The sequence below is a fragment of the Leuciscus leuciscus genome (genome assembly GCF_965113295.1).
Source record: "Leuciscus leuciscus genome assembly, chromosome: 24".
Classification (NCBI taxonomy): domain Eukaryota; kingdom Metazoa; phylum Chordata; class Actinopteri; order Cypriniformes; family Leuciscidae; genus Leuciscus; species Leuciscus leuciscus.
This window is the reverse complement of record NC_138723.1, coordinates 7,060,284-7,083,169: the sequence shown is the minus strand read 5'-3', so window position 1 is coordinate 7,083,169 and position 22,886 is coordinate 7,060,284. Positions and strand designations below refer to the sequence as shown.

Genomic DNA, 22,886 nt, shown 5'->3' with positions numbered 1-22,886 from the left:
GTGTCAAAGGCAGATGTAAGGTCCAGTAAAACTAACACTGTATGCTTCCCAGAATCAGCTGACATCAAAATATCACTTGAAACCTTCACCAGTACAGTTTCCGTAGAATGTTTTTTACGAAAACCTGACTGATATTTGTCATATAGATAGATAGATAGATAGATAGATAGATAGATAGATAGATAGATAGATAGATAGATAGATAGATAGATAGATAGATAGATAGATAGATCGATAGACAGACAGACAGACAGACAGACAGTTAGTTAGTTAGTTAGTTTTGGTTGTTGAAATAATAAATAAACATTATGTCTATCCATATTTTGTTATAAATGTGAATACAAATTTATTCTCATCATGCCGCACATGCTCACTGGCAAAGATGTGCTTGTGGTGAAGCATCACTTTATCCCTGTAGAAATGATATCAGAGAATGATTGACACCTTCTGCTGTGCTCTGGCCCCTGGCTGGCCTTTCAGCCGCGGGACGAGGGTCTGCCACGGGACGACGCACACGGGGCCTGATTTAATCTCAAATCTTGTTATGGCCTCACCCGCCCTGCACACTCTGCTGCGCACTCAGATGATTCTCACACTCGCTGAATGACAGCTTCAGTGTCGGGCCACACATCTGACACCTGTCGCCAGTAAACCTGCCAATCTCTGACCTATCGGAATGCACTGAGCTTTTCCCAGCATGCATTGCCTGGAACTGACTTCGCCATCATCAGTCTCCAGCAGACACCTATAGGACGGCTCGATGAAACAGATTCTTTGACTGTCTCTTGCTCCTCCTAATGTACACTTAAAGCCCACAGTGTTCATAATTTCTCGATGATATAATCGCCGGCACTCCTGCTGGATTGATCACATCACTGACATGCCCGGCTGTTGTTTTACCCAGCATGCACCGGCAGCGAGAGCATCCGTCACGTAAATGATTCATTCGCTTCATTCGGCTCGCGTTTGCCAGGCAGTCGAGTGTTCGCAAGCTTCCACCTCGCTGTTACAATTAGCAATGTGTGAATTTAAGAGGGAAGAGAGAGATAACGAGACGCTTCTGCCATCGGTGAATATATAAAGGGCTTTATCGTGGTCTGAGACCTCACACACACACACACACACGTGTTAGAAAGCATTAATTTAATGTGCAATTTGACAAGGTTTTGCTTTGCAGGAAATAAGAAGTCTAAGATGAGTTTAGGTTTTTAATTAAAGGAGTTGCTGGGTAGCAGGAATATAGTGTGAGTTACAGGGAAAGCTCAGGTCACGGCGTCCTTGGGTTTGTTCTGTGAACTTCACATTGTTAATGTTTAAAATCATTCCAATTATATTTTAAATTTTTTTCTGCATTTGGATGTGTTTTTTTAATTTTTTTATTAAGGTCACATTAAAACTGCCTAGATAACTTTTTACCATGCCTTCATTATTTATTTTATTCTTTGTTTAAAGGGATAGTTCCCCCCAAAATATAAATTCTATAATTCTGTAGTTCCAAACCTGTGTCTTTCTGTCTTAAAATAAAGACAGATTTTACTGTTTAACCTTTTGTCCCAGACCTTGAATTTCAAATCTTAAAATATGAAAATTTATCATAAAAAAAATTTGAATTGCTAATTTAAAAAAATAATAATAATATAAACAAAACGTGATTATATATAGATTCATCACTATAGGAAGTCTCCTCGTCCTCACCAAAGCTGCATTTATTTGATCAAAAATATAGTAAAAACAGTAATATTGTGAAGTATTATAAAAATGTATATGTGAATATATGAAAATGTAATTTATTCCAGTGATCAAAGCTGAATTTTCAGCATCATTCAGTGTCACATGACCCTTCACAAATCATAAATATGATGATTACATGCTCGAGAAAAATTTCTGATTATTATTATTAGTTGAGAATGGTTGTGCTGACGCATAGGACTTTTTAAATCTATTGTAATTGACAGATATGCATTGGATACATTGGTGTGGGAAAGTATAGTGAGAGTGAAAGTGTGTTTTAAGGTTTAAGGAAATGTCCAAAACCAATGACCAACACTAGCAGCCATCGCCGCTAAACTTCCTGAAGAACAATTATCCTCAGCTATTAATTATATAGTTTATATGTAAGTCTATAATACAATCCAGCATCTCCACATCTGCTCATAGCTTTATATAAAGAGTCAGTGAATGGAGCTTGAGATAGTGAGCAGTTTCAGTCCTGAATCACTTCTGGCTGAGAACATTGCCTTTATTCTCTCATAGGAAAAAGCTGCTCTTTTGTCTTTAACGCACTGTGTGCGCAGGGTTTCATTCAACCAGGCCATTGTAGGCGTCTTTGTTAATTGATTGAAAAGCATCTGGACATGGTTTATCTGAATGGATAAACCAAATCTAGATGCTTTTGACCGAATTCATCCAGACGTTTCCTAATGTGGGTGTTACGTCCAGAAATGACCCCTCTTGTCATGCTCTCCACATTTATGTTTCACTGACCCCCATATCATTTGTTATGAATAACAAATGTCACATTTTTCAGTTAAAAAAAAAACATAGAAAGGAATCCAAATTAAGTCCATTCAAGGTCAGAATTCACCTTTGTATTACACACTTCTGTTTACTTCGACAGCTTTGCTTGGTTTGAATGCTTGTAGTAATGCTTACTAAGGCAAACATCAGCAGAACTGTTGCTCATACTAAAGTAGGCATGCAACTCGTCTCGCACTCATTTTGCTACATGATTGATACCTCAAATTGTGCAACTTTCTGAAGTTTATAAAAAATAAAATAATATTATTATTATTTCTTTATTTTTTATGTTTTATTTTAAAGTGCCCCTATTATGCTATTTTAAAGGTTCCTAATTTTGTTTCGGAGTCTCCTACAACAGGTGTACATGCATCCAATGTTAAAAAAAGACTTACATTTTTTCATAATACACACCTCTTTTCTCACAGTGTCTGAAACGGTTCAATCAAGGAATCAGTCTCTCTAAACCCCTCCTTTAAGAGAGTCTACTCTGCTCTGATTGGTCAGAGTGCTCATTCTGTTGTGATTGGTCTACTCTGCTCTGATTGGTCATATTGGCCCAGTCTGTTGTGATTGGTCTACTCTGCTCTGATTGGTCATATTGGCCCAGTCTGTTGTGATTGGTTTACTCTGCTCTGATTGGTCAGAGTGCCCAGTCTGTTGTGATTGGTTTACTCTGCTCTGATTGGTCAGATGGCCCAGTCTGTTGTGATTGGTCTACTCTGCTCTGATTGATCAGATGGCCCAGTCTGTTGTGAAGGTCTACTCTGCTCTGATTGGTCAAATGATCCTGTCTGTTGTGATTGGTCTACTCTGCTCTGATTGGTCAGATTTCTCAGTCTGTTGTAATTGGTCTACTCTGCTCTCATTGTTCAAGTGACCCAGTCTGTTTTGATTGGTCTGCTCTGATTGGTCAAGTGACCCAGTCAGTTTTGATTGGTCTGCTCTGATTGGTCAAGTGACCCAGTCTGTTTTGATTGGTCTACTCTGGTCTGATTTGTCAGATGGCCCAGTCTGTTGTGATTGGTCTACTCTGCTCTGATTGGTCAGATGGCCCAGTCTGTTGTGATTGGTCTACTCTGCTCTGATTGGTCAGATTTCTCAGTCTGTTGTGATTGGTCTACTCTACTCTGATTGGTCAGATGATCCAGTCTGTTGTGATTGGTCTACTCTACTCTGATTGGTCAGATGGCTTAGTCCCTTGTGATTGGTCTACTCTGCTCTGATTGGTCAGATGGCTTAGTCCCTTGTGATTGGTCTACTCTGCTCTGATTGGTCAGATATCTCAGTCTGTTGTGATTGGTCGACTTGTCCAGTTAATACACAGTGATACAAACAGTAGCGATGGTGTTGATAATATCCCAAAAAGCATAATAGACACCGCTTACGATGTTTGTCCTCCGCATGAACAAACATTAGAAAAACATTTGTGAAAATTTCCTGTAACATGCAGCAACAGTCATTTTTTGTTAAGAAAGTGTAAAAATCCAGTTTTATTAATTTATTTGCAAGCCACCAGTCTCAATTCTTTATGACTTTTTAATAAGGCCCAGTGAGGGATCTTTAAGAGCCTTTGACAGGGTTGTCAGAGGATATATGAGTGGAAAAATGTGCTAAGGATGGCTGTGACGCTGGACTGGTGGTTCTGTTGGCCAGACTTCTGCTGCACTGGGGCAGAGCGCCGTATGACTGTCACGTCCAATATCAACACCCGAGAACTGCCCTCTCGCACAGCCAATAAGTCTTGCTGCAGAAACCTTACTCAGCACTGCCCGTGGCCTAGAGAGCATTATAAAATCTGATTTATAACTGAACGAAGAAACCCAGCCAGGTTTAAATTATTCAGTCATGTATCATACAGTAGTCGCCTTTGCCTTTTATATATGTGGGTTGAATATTGCAGACAAGATTATTAATTTCTTGGTGAATTGGATTTGTTTTGTTTTTCCTCATAATACTCCTCTGTGTATTTTAATCTCTTTAACTGGATTTTTGCTTGATGGATTTCGTATAAATGTTTCTAAAAATGCCACTTGCACAAATCTTACAGTATAAAATGGCACATTATTTGAGAAACGCAAACAGAGGATCATAAACTACATTCATTCATCAAATATACATTTATATTATTTGTTCAACTACATTTATGCATATACAGAACAATTCATCGTGTGGATAGCTATGAATGAATTGATGTTTTGCGAATGATTTTTAAATGTTGTTTAGCATTGGCTACTTCATAACAACCTCAAATGTGCTTTTATACTGTCATCTATTAATAATGCCTTACTGTTTTGAGTCTGTTGTTCATAACTCAACTGTTGCATCACACAAATCAAATCATATCCAGCCCCTTATATTTGTAAAGTATTGTATTCACTAGATGGACAGAAACAGATATTACAATGTAAAATATGTAAAACTTTTTTGAGGTTGGAATTACTCATAATTTACTCTTAATAAATACTCAATGACTTCAGTGTGTATATGTGACCTAATATCACTTTTGACATTTTTTAATTAAATATTTAATGACAGGATAATTATAGAGGATGAACCCTCTACCCTATTGATTAATATTTAATTGAATTCATTTATATTTATTTATATAACTAAAAGGATTGAAAAGTCTATTTAATTGAAGTATGGTCACCTGTGTTATGCATATGCTATTATATGTGTGTGTGTGTGTGTGTGTGTGTGTGTGTGTGTGTGTGTGTGTGTGTGTGTGTGTGTGTGTGTGTGTGTGTGTGTGTGTGTGTGTGTGTGTGTGTGTGTGTGTGTGTTAGAATTATTATTATTTATTAATCAACAACAATAATATGTATAATTTAAGAATCCTTTAAATATTTTTTAATGAACTTAGCTAATGCTCTCTATATAAATGTATTAATTGATTTAATAAGTACAATTTTAACTTATTAAAATAAATCAACTTAATTATTAATTAATGTATCTTTTGTTTTGTAATAATAATAAAGTATTATTATATTATTATTATAAAAAAAATAAAAAGTTATGAATAAAGTACCTTTCAATACCTCATGATTATAAAATAAATAAATAAAAATTTTTTTTATCACATTATAATGTATAGGCTGCCATTACACAAATCAGAAATTCATAACGTGAAACATTAGATTTTGGTCATGCCACCAACCCATATTGATTTGACACTTTTGTCATTTATTAATTCCAGATTTTCCTCAACCTGTTAATTGTCCCAAAGCAAGCAGTGATCTGATAACAGATGATAATACATTCACTCTCTCAAATACTCTAAGATATAAGACTAAATTAGATTTCAGGCTCTGCTACTTGCGACCTTAATTGAAGTCAGATGCGATGTGTGATAACACTGTGGAGGAGCCACATGAGACCGGCCAATAGTGAGACAGTACATCATCTCGCCTCCCATTCCTTCATCTTTAAGAACCTAATTTAATGAAATCGTCATGCTTTCTGGTTTTTATTCTCCAGTTCAGTGATTTCTCACACTCCCCCTATAACCTCCTCCTCGTTCTCACTCCCAACAGATAAAATAAATAAATAAAAATGCATAAAGTTACAGAAACAACATAACGCGAAGTACTGATTTCAGTCCTACAGAAGATTTTGATGATTGTTCCACCGATGTCAGCTCCGGTGCTTTAATCTCCAGCTGATAATTGCGAGGAGCAGTCATCTGTCAAATCCCTCTCCTGCTCCTTAACAAAAGGAGTGAGTGTAGTCGAGCTTTGCAATTATTTTAATGGCAGTAATGGAGCCTGTGAAATCAGCAGACATGGTCCATTAAATAATTGCAGAGCAAAGCAATAGAAGTTTTGAAAGATGGACTTTTACAGTCTTCACACTGGGAGGAACAAAGAGATGTGACGATGTCAGAGATATAATGGCCGCTGGTAAAGTGCGTAGACGTCTGCGCGTGATCTTTGCGACAAAGATGTCGAATTTCTGGGATGAATTGATTTTTCAGAATCTACCAGGAACGGTGTTGTCAAGAAACAAGCATTCAGCATTTATAGATTTACTTTAAAAGTAAATTGGAGACATTTGAGATGTAGAGAAGATTACCACAATTTGAAAAGAGATGTCTTCTTATCGTGGATTTGTCTGTAAACGCCTTAGGCACTTCGATCTGAGGACTATCAAGGTCACAGATGGAAAATAAATGAAACCCTCTGAAGTGAAGGACGAATGCTCTGAAGAAAGATAAGAGAACAAACCTTGACATCAGATAACCTCTGGAGAAAAAATTGATAGGACCTTTCTCACTGTGTCCGCTGACCAGACAGAGAGTCAAACTGTGTTAGATCAGTGTTTCCCAACTGGTCCCAACAACTCAATACTGTTTGCGGCCCTTTTCACACCAAGAACGATAAATAAGATTACTGTAACGATAACTATAGCATTCACACCAACACATGTGAACGTTCTGTTCATTACAAGATGTAAATGCTCCGGCTCTTTAAAGAAGGGTGGATTCTGATTGGCTGTCAATGCTTTTATCATTCATCAACTGGGAAAAAAATAAATAAATTGTGAAAGTCACTCCGATATCGTTCGTGTTGTTGTCATTATGGTTGTGGACTGCTATTCTTTTACATTTAGAATGATTTATTTTATTTTATTTTCACATTTATATATATTTTTTTATATTGGCATGTAGAATAATTGATTTTTTTTTTCTTTAAATGTTCGTAGCCTTTGTTTATTTGTGAAGTTTCTTATGATGAAAATTGTATTGTAATATTGATGTTACACTGTCATTGCCATCAGAGCTCTTTATTGATTGTGCTGTGAACAAAATGCAGGGAAATTGTAAGCACTGATTCTTATTTAAGTAAAAAAACAAACAAAAAAAACATGAGGGAAAGAACATGATTTAACATTATTATAAACTTTAAGAAAATAATATCTTTAATAATAATTTAAATAATTTTCAGAAATTTTCAGAAATATGCGTTTTTTCGTATTCATCATCCTAAAAATTACTCACCTTGCACACTGAGTCTGATGCGTATTAATTAATCAGTTACAAAAAAAAAAAATGTGCAAAACAATACAAAATCTTCAAGCAGTGAGGATGATTTTGTTGTCCTCTCTCTTCTTAAAAAGAGAAATAGAAAGAGGAATTATTGGGTCCATCAATCCTGAGATTGCTTAGAGAGGGATAATGCACTTTGTGGGAAGAAATATATTCATGTTTATTCATAATTTGGGGCTTTGGTTCCATTATATGCAAATTAATTATCCTTTTTGAACCATTTTAGAATTTATAGCTGTTGCTTTTGTGGTTACGCTTCTTATGCATGCTTGCAGTGTGAAACACGTACTGTAACATCATGCATGCTATTTATTTTTGGGAGGTTATATTTGTTGCAATGCATATGCTCATAGAATGTAAAGTGAGGTTTATTGCACCGAATGAAAAGAACTGTGTGCCAGTGATGAAGACACAGGACTATGGCAAGCCGTTTTAGCTTAAATTGTACCCAGCGTTACTCGTCGTAATTGCATTTTTACTAGTAAGAATTCAATTAGAGAGCTCTACAATTCAATTATTACTAGTAAGAATTACAATTATAGAGCTCTCTAATTCAATTATTACTAGTAAGAATTACAATTACAGAGCTCTCTAATTCAATTCTTACTAGTAACAATTACAATTAGAGAGCTCTACAAATGAATTTTTACTAGTCGTATGTCTCCATTGACTTCCATTCATTTTTAATTACGGAGCTCTACAATTGAATTGTTACTAGTAAGAATTACAATTAGAGAGCTCTACAATTGAATTGTTACTAGTAAGAATTACAATTAGAGAGCTCTACAATTGAATTGTTACTAGTAAAAATACGAATTAAAGATATGTATAATTGCAGAGCTCTGTAATTGAATTAAAGAGCTCTGCAATTACATTCTTACTAGTAACAACTGAATTAGAGAGCTCTCTAATTGGAATTGTTACTAGTAATAATTGGATTAGAGAGCTCTCTATTTAAATTGTTACTAGTAAGAATTGAATTAAAGAGCTCTGCAATTGCATTCTTACTAGAAACAATTCAATTGTAGAGCTCTCTAATTGTAATTCTTACTAGTAACAATTCCATTGTACAGCTCCGTAATTAAAAATGAATGGAAGTCAATGGAGACATATGACTTGTAAAAATTCATTTGTAGAGCTCTCTAATTGGAATTGTTACTAGTAAGAACTGAATTAGAGAGCTCTGTAATTGTAATTCTTACTAGTAATAATTGAATTAGAGAGCTCTGTAATTGTAATTCTTACTAGTAGTAATTGAATTGGAGAGCTCTCTAATTGAATTCTTACTAGTAAAAATGCAATTACGACGAGTAACGATGGGTACAATTTAAGCTAAAACGGCTTGCCATACAGGACAGCAGTCATTGAAGAGACATGGGAGTATCTGATGGAGCAGACGAGAGAAGGCACAGACGCTACGCTCTCTCTCTCGCTCTGCTCTCTTTAATAGCTTACCCATCAGAACCTACAGAAGTTGTCAAAGTAACTTGATGTGTCACTAGTCACTCTTTAAGAATGAATCCCAAAGAGAGGTTGGAAAATTGCAGTGGCATTATAGACGGATAGGATTCTTTTTGGGGTATATTGTTTTCTCCTCAAAGAAACATTTTGAGAATATGTTGTAAACTGAACTAATTTAAGTCAAAGCAGGGCTCCAGACTGTGACTAAATTGTCCGTAAATGTGAAAAAAAGAATGTTAGTTCAATAAAAATGCAGGGAAACGTAATGTTTGTGTGGAAACTTTGTGACTATGTGTCTGGGAAAACCCAGACAAACTTCCGGCAAATTTAGATTTGCTCTGCAAGTAGTAGAGCCCATTCAAGCCGATTTCTAATCCGTCCAAATCGAGGCACCAATCAGAAACATTGAGGCGGGCTTTACACGATGACGATCGCTCTGATTGGTTTTAGGTCTATCCAATTGCGCCCAGAGGCATTTGAGCGACGTCGTTGGTGAAGCGCACCAGCTTTTAAATGCATTATTATATTCAAACTGCAAACACATGAGGACAGTCTCCATGAAAGACCCACTGGCAGATGAACGTGCTGCTACACTTCTCTCCGAAACGGTAGAAAATTAAATTCGATTTATTAGAGGATTTTAACTGTGACAAGATGATTGACAGGGCAGTTTACGTGACAGGACGCACGCGACAGATCCGTCCGATAAAGATGATGAAGTAGTATGTCCCAAAGCTTGCCTACTTTTTTGCTACACATTCAAAAGTAAATACCTTTTCTTCACAAAAAGAGTACATACTTTTATGGCGTAGTGTAACTTAGGCGAATTGGGACGCAGCATATGGCTTTACACGATGACGATCGCTCTGATTGGTTTTAGGTCTATCCAATTGCGCACAGAGGCATTTGAGCGACGTCCGTTGGTGACGCCCCTTTGGAAATGAGCTTTGCCAGACCATAACTCAGTTACTACTGAGAATGGTCTGGTTTTAACTAGGCTAAATTCACAAGTGATTCCGATTCAAAATTAACCCAACATTTTTATTGTGATTGTTTTTAACATATATGTCCCAAATGGTAAAGTTGAATGCACTGAGAAACTTTGTTTGGGTGACATCTTGGAACCATAATCAATACATGCAATATTCTTACAAACCAAAGTGATATTTATCCACCTTTTTTAATGCAAGAACATTACAAATGTACAGTAATGTGCCGAGGCTCCCGTCGTCATCCGCTTCCAGGTATTTTAACTGTACCAAAACACTTCATTATGCTGCTGGATATTGCAAATTGGTATTTATCATAATATTTGAATTTATTATAATCACACACAGTTGTAAGTACTTTCACACTAAAAAGTCTTCACATTCACAGGAAATAGCTGTGTTGAAAAATAAGGTGGATATGGCACAAATACAACCAGGAGACGGTCAAATTGGAACTAATTTGTATTAATACAGCTAGAAATACATTTTTATTCAGATCTTGTAGTTTGTGCTCGTCGCTGATGTTTTTGCAGTGTAATTGTAAAACATTGTGGTAAATTTCAGAATATATATTCCTAAGTATGCTAAATATTTGTCAGCCCTTTTTCTTCTGTTTCTTTGCTTGTACTCTGTTGTTTGTTTGGCAAAGTGTGTGTGATGATTTCTGTATCTTAGCTATAGTTGGTGATGAGAATGGCCCACATATGAGATCAATCATGTGAAGTGTTCACTATGACAGAATGAGAAACTGAGCGTTTAAAGTGTGCAGGGCAATGAACTTCTCTCCTAGTATGCGCTTGGCCTTAGAGGTTGATCTTTCAGTAGTCTTGAACTCATCTGCAGAAACTGTCAAATCCTCTCCTTCAATTTAAAAACTAGATGTGTCACTAGTCACTATTGGAGAAGTGACAAGTGACTCATCTGAGATTGAAAAAGTGTCCATTTTTCCCCCAGTCACAGAGACCATTTCATTTGACAGTTTTTTTTTTTTCTTCTGTCAAAGGAACTGCTAGTTTGAAACTTTCAAAGAATTATTTGTGTTGAAGTTCTAGCATTCAGGACACACTGTGTGGTGCAGCTGGTTTAAGTGTATTCAATTCTATTCTGTCATGAAGTAAAATCTGTTGAAGTAAATCATCAGAAGAGGATCGCTTTTAGTTACCCACCATAACCTCCTGCCTCTTATCCTTCTTCGCTCGGATCCACAGGCCATTTCATACCCGACAAATGAATTATCCTCATAAAAGGGATGGCATCGTCCCTAATATGCCATGGTCAGGCTTGTCTGAATAAGCAGCCAGGCATATTAAATCATTCTTACACAGATATTAGGGCTATTTTGTCAGAGAAACACTTAAAACACCGGGACGGGCTGCAGTTTTCTCCATGTCTGAGGTCTGAAACATTCAAATATTCTGTTCTATTTGAGACTCTGTTGTTTTTTTTGTCTGAATCACGTTTGTCACCTTGAATCAAATTGAGACCAATCATTTTGAATTTATTAAAATATATCTGTACAACCTCCAAAATAACAGTGCGGCTGAAATCGCATACTTTCACATTATTTTACTTGAGATCTTAAAAACTGAAAGTTTCTCAAACTAGGTTTCATCTGTGTTTAAACATTTATCACATATCCTGGACTAAAGATCTGATCATGGCCTTGATCAACCTTCAAGTGGAATTTTAATTCAAATGATTACAATTTCGGATCTTTAGGCAGTCACTCTGTAAAAAAAAAAAAAAAAAAAATCTATTTAAACAAAATCTAAGAATTTAGATTTTTTTTTTTTTACATTTATTACAAATAATACTCACAAATACCTAATTAATTTTTTTTTTTTTTTGAATTCTAATGGAATAATATAAAGAAGAATTTCTTGATTTTGACACTTTTATAAATTCATTGTTCCGCTATTATAATGTGCATTTTAATACTAGTTTTTAAAAAAAACACTTTTTTTTCCACCTTTCAAACCATTGTAAGGAGCAGAGATGTTCCCTTAACTGAAGAAACGACAACATATGGCTCATATTTATATTAATAATCTGTGTGTATTGTATAATTTCATAGTGCTCACATTTGTTCATTGATGTGCCATACACCCAACTAAAGATGGCGTCTCTCCAAGGTGCCTTTTAGTAAAGATGTCGAGTCTCAATTGGAGCTGAGAGCGGCTTACAGAAGTGTGTGTGAGAGGAGGATACGGCTGAACAGAAGCTTGGCTCTCAATGCTTCCCTTCACAGGGGCTGGGAGGAACCGAGAGAACATGGAAAATCAATGTTTCAAGGAATTGTGCTTGACATTGAAGGCTTCATTAACAATGTGCTTCAAGAGACGCATAAGTGTGAATGAATCAACTCATTTTCATTAGAGCCTTCATAAACTGAAAGAGTTTACACAAGTAACACGAATGTTGAGAGACCATTAGAGTCAGTTTTGGGGAATGTTACTTTTAATAATAATGTGTTATATTATTGTGTTAGTCCTAATATACATCCATATACTTGTGTGTGTAAAAGATTAATAATAATGTAAATAGCCTGGGGCAGGGTAACTAGTGTATAGCTAAAAAAATATGCAATATTCCAATTCTTTTAATTTAGAAAGATATTGTAAGCAACAAGTATGTACTCGAATTATCTGTTTATTTAAACTAGTAATTTGCAAGAACTATATTATTCTGTCTCAGAGTTTATATTGGAGCTACAATGTTAGTACATGCAAATTTCACAAATGAATCCTCATTGCGAGACCACCTTCAAATACCTTTGTCCCTGATATAATCCAAATAGCTTTCTTTTCCCAGAAGAAACCCCCATATTGGCCTGATTACATTTCAAATTCACTGTTTTGCAAAGACCATGCCATGCATAGTAAAAAAAAAAAAAAAAGAGAAGTAAACAATAAAAGCCCTAGAGATGAGAACTGGCATTTCTCCTAAGCTTTGCATCATGGGTATGAAGCCTCAGATTAAGTTGGGAACAAACTATTTTTATTAGGCCTGTTTACAAGCCACAGTCTGTCAGGGATGGGTGAAGGGATGAGGAGAGGACTCAAGAATGCAGATATGGGCTTTTTATTCATCAAAAAATAAAACAAAACAAACAAAAAACTACCCTGTGGGGAAAAAAACAACAGGTAAACATGACTCACAAGGAGAATACATTTGGAGAGCAAACAAAACAGATAATGAGGGAGGACAGGTGGGGAAAATAAACCAATAATCAGATAACAAGAAGGGCAGGGTTATACAGTAGACAGAAGAGCACATGGCACATAGAAACAAACATGACAAACATGTGCTCACAGCAAACATGATGAAAACAAGAGCACATGAACAGTGAAAACAATCACAAGCCATGTGCTCAATTCAAACATGACACAAACAAGCAACCAATGAGAGCTCTCAGAGACTCAGAACCGTTAAAGCGTTACTTCACACCAAAAATGATCCCATAATTTACTCACACTCAAGGTGTATATGACTTTCTTCTTTCTGCCAAACACTATCAGAGTTATATTTAAAATATTCTGGCTCTTCCAAGCTTTGAGGAGATTTTGAAGGCCAAAAAAGTGCGTCCATCCATCATTAAAGTAATCCATATGACTCCAGGGGGTTAATAAAGACCTTCGCAAAGCAGAGCAATGCATTTTTGTACGAAAAATATCCATATTTATAACTTTAGAACAGCCGTACGCAAGTCTAGTTCCAGTGGAAAAGTGACCTCTGACCTCTGCAGAAGCATAGAGGACAGAGCAGAACAAAACACCGGTCATGAATTAGATTTAAGATGATAATTTTTTATGAGAAATGTGGGAGGAGCTTGAGTTTGTTGCCCAGATACATTTTTTTGAACCACAAGAGGCGTCTACTTTCACCTAAGCTTACGCTACTCCTACATCGTGCGTCATGCGTCGGGTCAGAGGTCACAGTTATAAATATGGATATTTTTCTTACAAAAACGCATCGCTCTGCTTCAGAAGGCCTTTATTAACCCCCTGGAGCCGTACAGAAATACTTTTATGATGGATGATGCACTGTTTTGGGCTTCAAAATCTTTTGTTACTATTCACTGCCACTCTAAAGCTTGGAAGAGCCAGGATATTTTGTAATATAACTCAGATTGTGTTTGGCTAAAAGAAGAAAGTCACCTAGGAGGATGGCTTGAGGGTGAGTACATTTTCAGTTTTGTATGAACTAACCCTTTAAGGTTTTCTTAGTATGTCTGGATAAAAATCAGGTTGTGGCAGGCTTCGAGACACAGCCTGTTTATTCATTTATTTGTCTTCATTAGTGGTTCTTGATGAGGTAGACTATAAAACCTCCAGAACAATCCCATGGCACCCAACTTGGCATCACCCAACCAATATCCTCACAACCACATTCGTAACAATGGGCTAAAAGCCACCCAAAACATCTTTGCAACCACGTGGCAATAAGTTAAAACAATTCAAAACACTTAAGCAGCTGCATAGCAGAACCCTGGCAACCACAAACCAACATGTTAAAAGAAAATACACTCTAAGGGTCCTATCATACATCCGGCACAATGCGGCGTCAGGCGCAAGTGTTTTTTGCTAGTTTCAGCCTGACGCAGTTATCATTTTCACATCATCGCCACTTTGTTTAAATAGCAAATGCATTTGTGCCCATCTGTGCGCCTATGGAAGGCTGGTCTGAAAACGAAGTGTGTTCAGGCGCATTGTTGGTGCGTAGCTATTTTGAGGAACTGAAATAGACTGAGCCATTGACCAACTGAAACCTGGTCTAAAGTCAATAGTGCAGTATTTGTTGTGTTATTTAAAGGGGGCATTAGTAATATGCAGCTATAGGCCGGTCCACAACGCGCGTCCACTCTGCGTATTACACACAGGGACGCACAGCAGCACACAAACATGCCAAGTATTAAAAATAAAAGGATTACAATGTAAAATATTATTTTTGTGTACATAAAGATATGGTGAAATCCGGCTTGTCCCGTAGATGGTCTGCTTGTGTGCTTTAACCTCGCGCACGAGCAGATCCGTTTCCTCTCTGGAGAAGCGTTCAGTTTTTCCGCTTGCAAATTCCGCCATGTAAATAGTGAAACCACCATGGCACGAGCGCAACTGGCTTTTAAAGGGAATGGGAGATGAGACTCTGATTGGTTTATTGCACGTTACGCCCAAAACACACCCATTACTCATTAAGAGAATAGGGACAACCCTTTTAGACCATGCGCCAGGTGCGCCGACCATTTTTCCCGTCGTTAAAGTGGATTCGGACACGACCTAAGTGCGCTTCCGCCGTGCGCTTTAGACCATCGTTAAGCAGTTACATAAAAAAAAAAAAACACCCTTAAGCCTTTAGCAATCACATAGCACGACACAGGCAGTTTTGGAAAGACCAAGTATCACTCATATTTTCTTCAGAAAACAAAAATCTAGTTGTTAATTATGTTAATTTATGCATCTGTAAAGATCCTGATTACTTTTCTGTACTTAAATATGTCAGTCTTGTTCCCATGAGCACAACAGATTCCAGCAGAGGCAAGCCTCATCGTGAGAGTCTCAGTGTCCTGACCTCCTGATGCTAGAGAACATCTAGTATCTGATGATGGACAGGGGGTTTGACATGGTCCTGATGAACTCAGAGATTGTTCAGGACATGGTCGGCATGTCCACCTCCTGCAGTGTGTGTGAGCGAGTCTCCTCAGATACAGATACCTTATGAAGAGAGCTGGAGATTTTATTGAGAGGATAATGTGTTTCTCTTCACTCAGTTATAGAGAGCCAGGTCAGAAGATTACAGAAAGTGATGAGTGCAACCTGTCCAGGGCATATTTCACTCCAAAAGCAAACGTAGGAAATGAGATGTACAAGCCACAAGCTTCACTTTCAACCCGTTTTTAGTTTTAGGAGACCTCGACTTTGATTTAATGTTTGGAAAAGTGGAAAGTCACATTTAATAAAGGACGCCAGTACACATCGCGTCCCATGAAAAGCTTGTTATTTTGTTTCCAATGCAGCTCATTAGTTTGGGGAAAGGAAATATTTGTTTTAGTTTTTTTGTCACTGAAGGCACAAAGGCATTCTGATGAGCCGGGGAGGTAGCGTTAGCGGGCTAATTAGCGCAGCTCTGTTGTGTGTTAGCAGCATGGCAACTTTTACCGTTAATGAGACACTCTTGCTGATGTCACCTTCTGGTCTTACTTAATTTGGTTCCTTGAATAAGTTTTACTTTTGCAAATATAGTTAAAGTCTTCTGGCTGAATACAAGTGTTAGGCTTTTCACTCTTGAAGTAGTTCATCATCCTAAACCCCGGGTAAATGGGGTTATCTTGCTTCACGTTTCACACTGCTCGTAATTTACCCTGGTTTAACTACGAACCCTGGGTATTCATAAACTGACTTTTCACGTTGTACGTTCTTAAACTTGTTTAATGTTCTTATTTGCATATTTGCAATGTCAGTATCATTGATTGGACGAATGCAACCTGTTAATAGGGCTGATCGATTCTGAAATATCTGGAATCGACTCCGGTTCCTCGTTCTGGAATTGGTGGACTCGATTCCAAGAACCAATTTCTCACTGTTGTTTGGAGGAACATGTTCACCTATTCTTGCGTGTCCATGTAATATGAAGTCTCATTTTTAGATTTATAGATCAATATTTATCTTGTTTCATTCTTCATCGTAGATGGGTGTTCATAGAGCCTTTTGCTGTGCATTATGGAATTAAATTCTCCTTGAAGGATAGATACACCTCAGTGTCATTTTATTATCACTGAGATACTATTACTGTTTTTATTATTATTTTTCAAATTAGTATTTCATTAATATTTTTGTATTTGTATTATCCTTTTTTTTCATTTTAGATTTTAGTACGGTAATTTTCTTGCGTGCTTTTGTCATTTTTATTAGTTTGTGTTTGTGTATTTATTTATTTATTTATTTATTTAGCGGGGGGCAAATATGTCTAAAGTTTGTATTCTAGTTTTAGTTATTTAAGTACAGTACATTAAATTAAACTTAATGAAAATTATAAATCTTGGCAACTACCTGAAATAAAATGTTTATTTTTTTTTAATGTATATTTTATATTATTTGAGTTAATGTTTATTTTATTTCAAGTAACTATTTATTTATCCTTTATGATTTTATGATTTTAGTTTCATTGAACAGAAATAATCATGCTACAATGTATCTTCAGAATTTTTCCTATAAAACTTGAAGACCAATCGTCTACACAGGCGGCTCACTGGGTTTAATAACTTGGCTCATAAGAGGGTTTGGTGACACCATCAGAAAAGGAAAATTGTTTGAGACGATGAAGCAGATTCTTACCTTTTCCACATTTATTTTATTTTATTTATTCATATCTTTTTTTTTTCTTTTTTTCTTTTTTTAATGGGGAAAGTTATAAAATAATGTTTACCTCCAACAAAGACCTTTTCATAATGATCCTCTGTAATAGCAGATGCAGGAATATCGAGGCACGTAAACTGAAGGCTAAAAGAAGAGAAAGACCACAAGATCAGCAAGAGCCAGTTGGCTTTCAGTCTGTTTCAGCATATCCAGCATGTAGAACAGGTTTTAGCTTCCACCACTCAAGGCTGGAGCTTAGTGTGGTCTGTATATAATAAACAGCTCCTCTTTTACCGCAAGAAATGTAATGCATTTCATTTTCAAAATTTAATCAGTATGTTGGAGGCCTCTTTTATGGATTCATATATTTAGCTGGAGAACCAGGATAAACAGTCATGGCACATTATTTAGACTGCAAAAATTACCAGCCAGTCTCTGTAACTAGTGGAACTTTTCAGCCCTGAAATCCTGCTTTTACTGTCATTGAAGTTGTTTGTGTTTTGGACAATTCTGCACAGTGGTGCAAATTGAGAATTATTAGATAGCTTCAGTCTTTTCCAAACGAGTAAGCATATAGTGTACTTCTGTGGATAAGAAATGTGAAGACTTTAATTGAATAAAAGCTCTAAAAGCATCCCTCGAATTCAGCTTGCCTTATTATTTAGCTAATCCATGGGGGACATATTTCTGTTTACGCAAAAAGAGTTCCTATTTTTTATTAAGAGCAAACTTCAGATCAACTTTGCATTATATATTAGTGAGAGTCTGCTCTGTTTTGATGCACTATTGTCACTGCTAATGAGGCAACCCAAATTAGTAGTGCTTCAGCCTTGATTTTAATTGGTAGTTGTCAAAACGTGTGTGTGTGTGTGTGTGTGTGTGTGTGTGTGTGTGTGTGTGTGTGTGTGTGTGTGTGTGTGTGTGTGTGTGTGTGTGTGTGTGTGTGTGTGTGTGTGTGTGTGTGTGTGTGTGTGTGTGTGTGTGTGTGTGTGTGTTAACTATACTATTATAAATATTAAAAATATACAAAACATAAAACATATTGGAGAAAACGCACATTTGTGCAACTGGACTTGATGTTGACAAAGTTATTGACTTGATGATCCTCATGAGAAAACTAGCCCTGGTCTTCCCTTTCTACACTTTGAAAGAGCACACATACACACACATACACACACATCCATAATTACCACTCATCCACTTATTTTCCGTATCGTTCTATTGATCTGACATATTTGACTTGTGTTCCTGAGTGCAAATAGACTTCAGCAAAAGTTTGATGGTTCATTAATATTCAGCGATATTCATGAATCATAATAATGGGACATGTTAGGCGTATGAACAATCCAATTGCATGCAACGTTCCCAATCGTATTAGAAGCGATGACATCACTATAATTGGTAAATAGACATGGAATGTCTTGTAGAGCTCAGCTCACCAAACCTGATATTCTTGGCCGTTGTGCCGAGTGTTTTTACACGTTCGGACTGTTTAAATTAGGTACAGTGTTGGAGAATCTGAGCCTTTTATTATTTTCACTGGCACGGATGAAAATGGCCGCTAGCCAGCGATCTCTACATACCTTCGCACTGCATTGAAGTAACCCCTGAGAGCCGAGAGCCAAATGTAAAGCAGGAACGTCAACAAACTCGGGGAGAAACTCAAGACGGGCCAAAAAGAGATATGTGTGTGCATGTGAGTGCTGGGAATCCAAACCCTGTAACATCCAGCTAGCATGAGGCGGTCGAGAAAATGCCAGTAAAGGAAATGAACAGCCGTTTCACTGGAGCAGTCAGGATGAATCTGATTTAACTTGCATGATACGCTTTTCATTCATTACATGGGGATAAGAGAGGGGGATCTGGGATCGGGCGGACGGCCAAACCACTGGTTCTCACAGCCATTTTATAACTTAATATGCACCGTGAAACCTTACAAGAGATGTCTCACATGCCACTGGCATCCGAAGGTTTGCAGGCCTTGTTATTGTACATCGGCTGGGTTCTTAATGAAGGATTTCGTTGCTGTGGTTTGTTCTGTTCAGCATATTCAGCTTTGATGTATAGCCTCATACACTGCTTTCACTTGTAAGAGAGATGGATGCCAAGTCAATTTGATCGGAATGAATTTTTGACTTTTTCTGAAGGGGTTCTGAGAATGACCACCATCGGGATAGCAAGCATTTTTGCTGAAAATGAAACACATAGTAAACTTAATGAGCCACTGCGTGCTGCGTCTTAACTTCTTAATGGGAACGACTGAACTTTCATTTCCTTGCAAAGATCTCATCTGTTCAGTCGATAGAGGTCGTGACATCATTCTAGAATTAAAACGAATTTAAACTTGACCCTATTACTTTATTAATAAATGTTCTTGGTCTTGTTTTATAGAGTTCATCATGGAAAGTTGTTCCAAAAAAACGTTTGACTTTGTAATATTTCGTCGAAGTAATAACTTGGTGTAAGGGCAAATGGCAGCTATTTTATTATTGTAGGTAATCCTTTCTGTTTTATGCAGTGGTTTAAGGCCCTGATATACTCACGGAGAAGTTCTTTTAGGGTTGAATAGAAGTTTGAAATAGCTGTGATATACTGTTAGCAAACATCCTGACGCCGTCCGCCCTGCTGAGAACAGAGTTTAGATGAATATGTGAATATGTAAATATGTGCTGCGCTTTCCTCTCAGTAACAAAATAAACACATCAGAAATGACAGCGGTGAGAAGCATCTGATCATAGTGATGTGGATGTGTTTGTACCAGATAAATGTTCAATATTAATGTTTATGCACCAAAAGCGGAATGAAACAGCACTACTCGTTGATTTAAACTAGTTTAAAGCCAGATGAAACATGAGAAACACTGTGCAAAATGATGTAGTGAGAGGGCTTTTAAATCTACAAATCACCATCATTTAACTTGGATTTACTGTAGTAACACTAACTGCACCATGGTAAGTGGCAGAATGTGGGACATTCATATCGAATTTGATTATTTCATGTAGATATGCAGGAGTAATGTGATTAAGCTATAGCATTTGTGCATTTATACTATGTTTTTCATACAAATACCATAGAAACCATATACTGTAGTTACATTCTACCATGGTAGCTAGTTGCTATATGCAGGGTTATCATGACCTAAATGTATGCTACTATGGAAGAGCAATGGTTAATTTTAATAAAACTTTTTTTTACGATTTTACGGGGGAAAAAAGGCTGGTTTAAAGTACTTCTTCCTGACTCTATGTATTAATGCTCATGGGTAGCCTAAATGGGTTCCATTCAGACCTTAACATTAAGTATTTTACTGTTATGTGTCAACAAGATTCAACAAGACATTTTCACCTGTGTTTTACCTAATTACCCAATGTTTAGATCTGTTGTGGTATTTATGCAAATTAGCACATACGTAATTAGATTATGCACCGTTTGTCCATGTTAACAAACAATTAAAAAAAACTTGTAATACAATTTTTGTCTGTCTTGATGTAAGTAATCAACTCAGTAATTTTCATGGTGATATCTAAAGGTTAAAATGTTTACCCTATTCACATAAGAAAAAAGAATGAATAGGGAATATTTGGTTCTTTTTCGAAACTTTCCCCTAATGGGATTCTTCTGGGCTTTTTTTCCTTACTCAGGACATATTGAGGATACAAAATAAGTTGAGTTTGCTTCTGTTGTAATTTGTTCAACCTTTTTTCATAAAATGACTGGACTAACATGTTTGGCAAGTATTTGTCATGTTCTCAACAATAAAGAGTAGTTTAAAACCACAATTAATGGTCTGGTTTCTACAACTTTCACTTAGGAGAAAAATGTAATCGTGATCATTTTCTTGGCCATATCTCCCAGCCCTACTTGGACTACATTTTCATTCGCCCCACAATCCACTGCAAACTCGCCTTTAGGTCTGGCTCTATTTTCTCATTTAAAATCCATTTCCATTTGGAAATATGTCACATTATGGAAGAAAATTGGGTTGGGCATATGTTGTTTTAAATTGAAATTGAATGTAGATATGATGATGCTCTAAATAGTGTCCAATAACATTGCATTATGTGTGGTAACAGTTGTGGTCTGTTACACTCCAGGGGCTCCGACGGGAAGCTATCTAAAGGAAGACATGAGCCACTGGCAGCTACACGCTCACTACTATCCTCCTCTACTGCGATCCGCAACCATACGCAAGTTTATGGTTGGATACGAGATGCTAGCCAATGAACAGAGGGATCTTACACCTGAACAGGTATGTTTTCTGTTTTCTTTAGCATGTAAAAAAATAAATAAATACGGTAGCACTTTATTTTACAGTCAAGTTCTCTATGTACATACTATGTACTTATTATAGTAATCACAATAACTGTGTAATAACTAGGTACTAACCCTCAACCGACCCTGAAACCCTTATATTACCCAGTATGGTAACACTTTATTTTACAGTGTCCTTGTTACATTTGTTACATGTACTTACCATAGTAATAACAGTAAATTATGCATAATTACATGCAATTAACCCTCAACCTAATCCTAATCCTACCCTAACCCTAAAGTAAGTACATGTAGTTGATTAATATCACTCAGTACTTAAATATATAATTACACTGTAACAATGACACCTTAAAATAAAGTGTAACCCCCAGTACTTTCTTGGGTAAGTACAATGTAAGTACACATAAGTGCACATACGGTAAAATAAAGGGTTACACCTTATTTTAAGGTGTTTGTGCAACTATTTAAGTACTGAATAATAATAATTAACTGTATGTACTTACTATAGGGTTATGATTAGAGCGTGGTTTAGGTTAGTTGCATGTAATTAAGCACAATTTATAATAAATATAACGTGTGTAACATACACTGTAAAATAAAGTGTTACCAAATACAACCAAAATTACAGTGTTTACAATAACATGTTCTAATATGTTCTCGCATGTTGTTGTTGTTATTACTATTATCTTTTAATTTTAACATATCTTATCAGGGTTTTGGCTTTTTGTAAATATGCATCTGATAATAATTATCATATTTACAGTAATATTTCTTTAGTTGGCTCACTAAAATGTGCATTGTGCGCAATATTTATAATAATATTTTTAAATAGTATTTATAATATATTCTTTTCATTTTAACATAACTCTTAGCAGACATTTGGCTCTATGTAAACGTGCATCTACTCGCTTGATAGGAAATAAAAAGAGTAAGCAATGTCATGTTTGCTCATAAAATCTGCCAACACCGTTTGGATCAGGTCACAGGCTCTCGTTTACAGGCTGGGTTTGGGTTTCAATTTAACGCCTTGGCAGACCTGTTGATTGTATTCTTCTCCTGACCCAGGGGTGTTTTTATCTGTCTTTCCACTACATTTAGAGTTTCCACTAAGCTTTAGTTCTCCAATTATTCCTAGTTCAACACCCAAGATGTAGATAACCTTTTTCTTAATGCCTGCTTTTTATGACCTAACATTACTCTGCCCCGTTTCTCCAAAGACACAGGTTATAAATGGCTTCTGAAGTGGTT

General features: G+C 36.5%; 1 protein-coding gene across 1 annotated transcript in view; it reads left to right on the top strand.

The window, feature by feature from the left end:
* Positions 1 to 22,886, top strand: part of galt (galactose-1-phosphate uridylyltransferase) — a 121,085-nt gene that overhangs the window by 92,934 nt on the left and 5,265 nt on the right. The window contains exon 10 of the mRNA XM_082157693.1: positions 21,461 to 21,615. Coding sequence (XP_082013819.1) covers positions 21,461 to 21,615 — 155 coding nt within the window. The remainder of the gene's footprint in view (positions 1 to 21,460; positions 21,616 to 22,886) is intronic.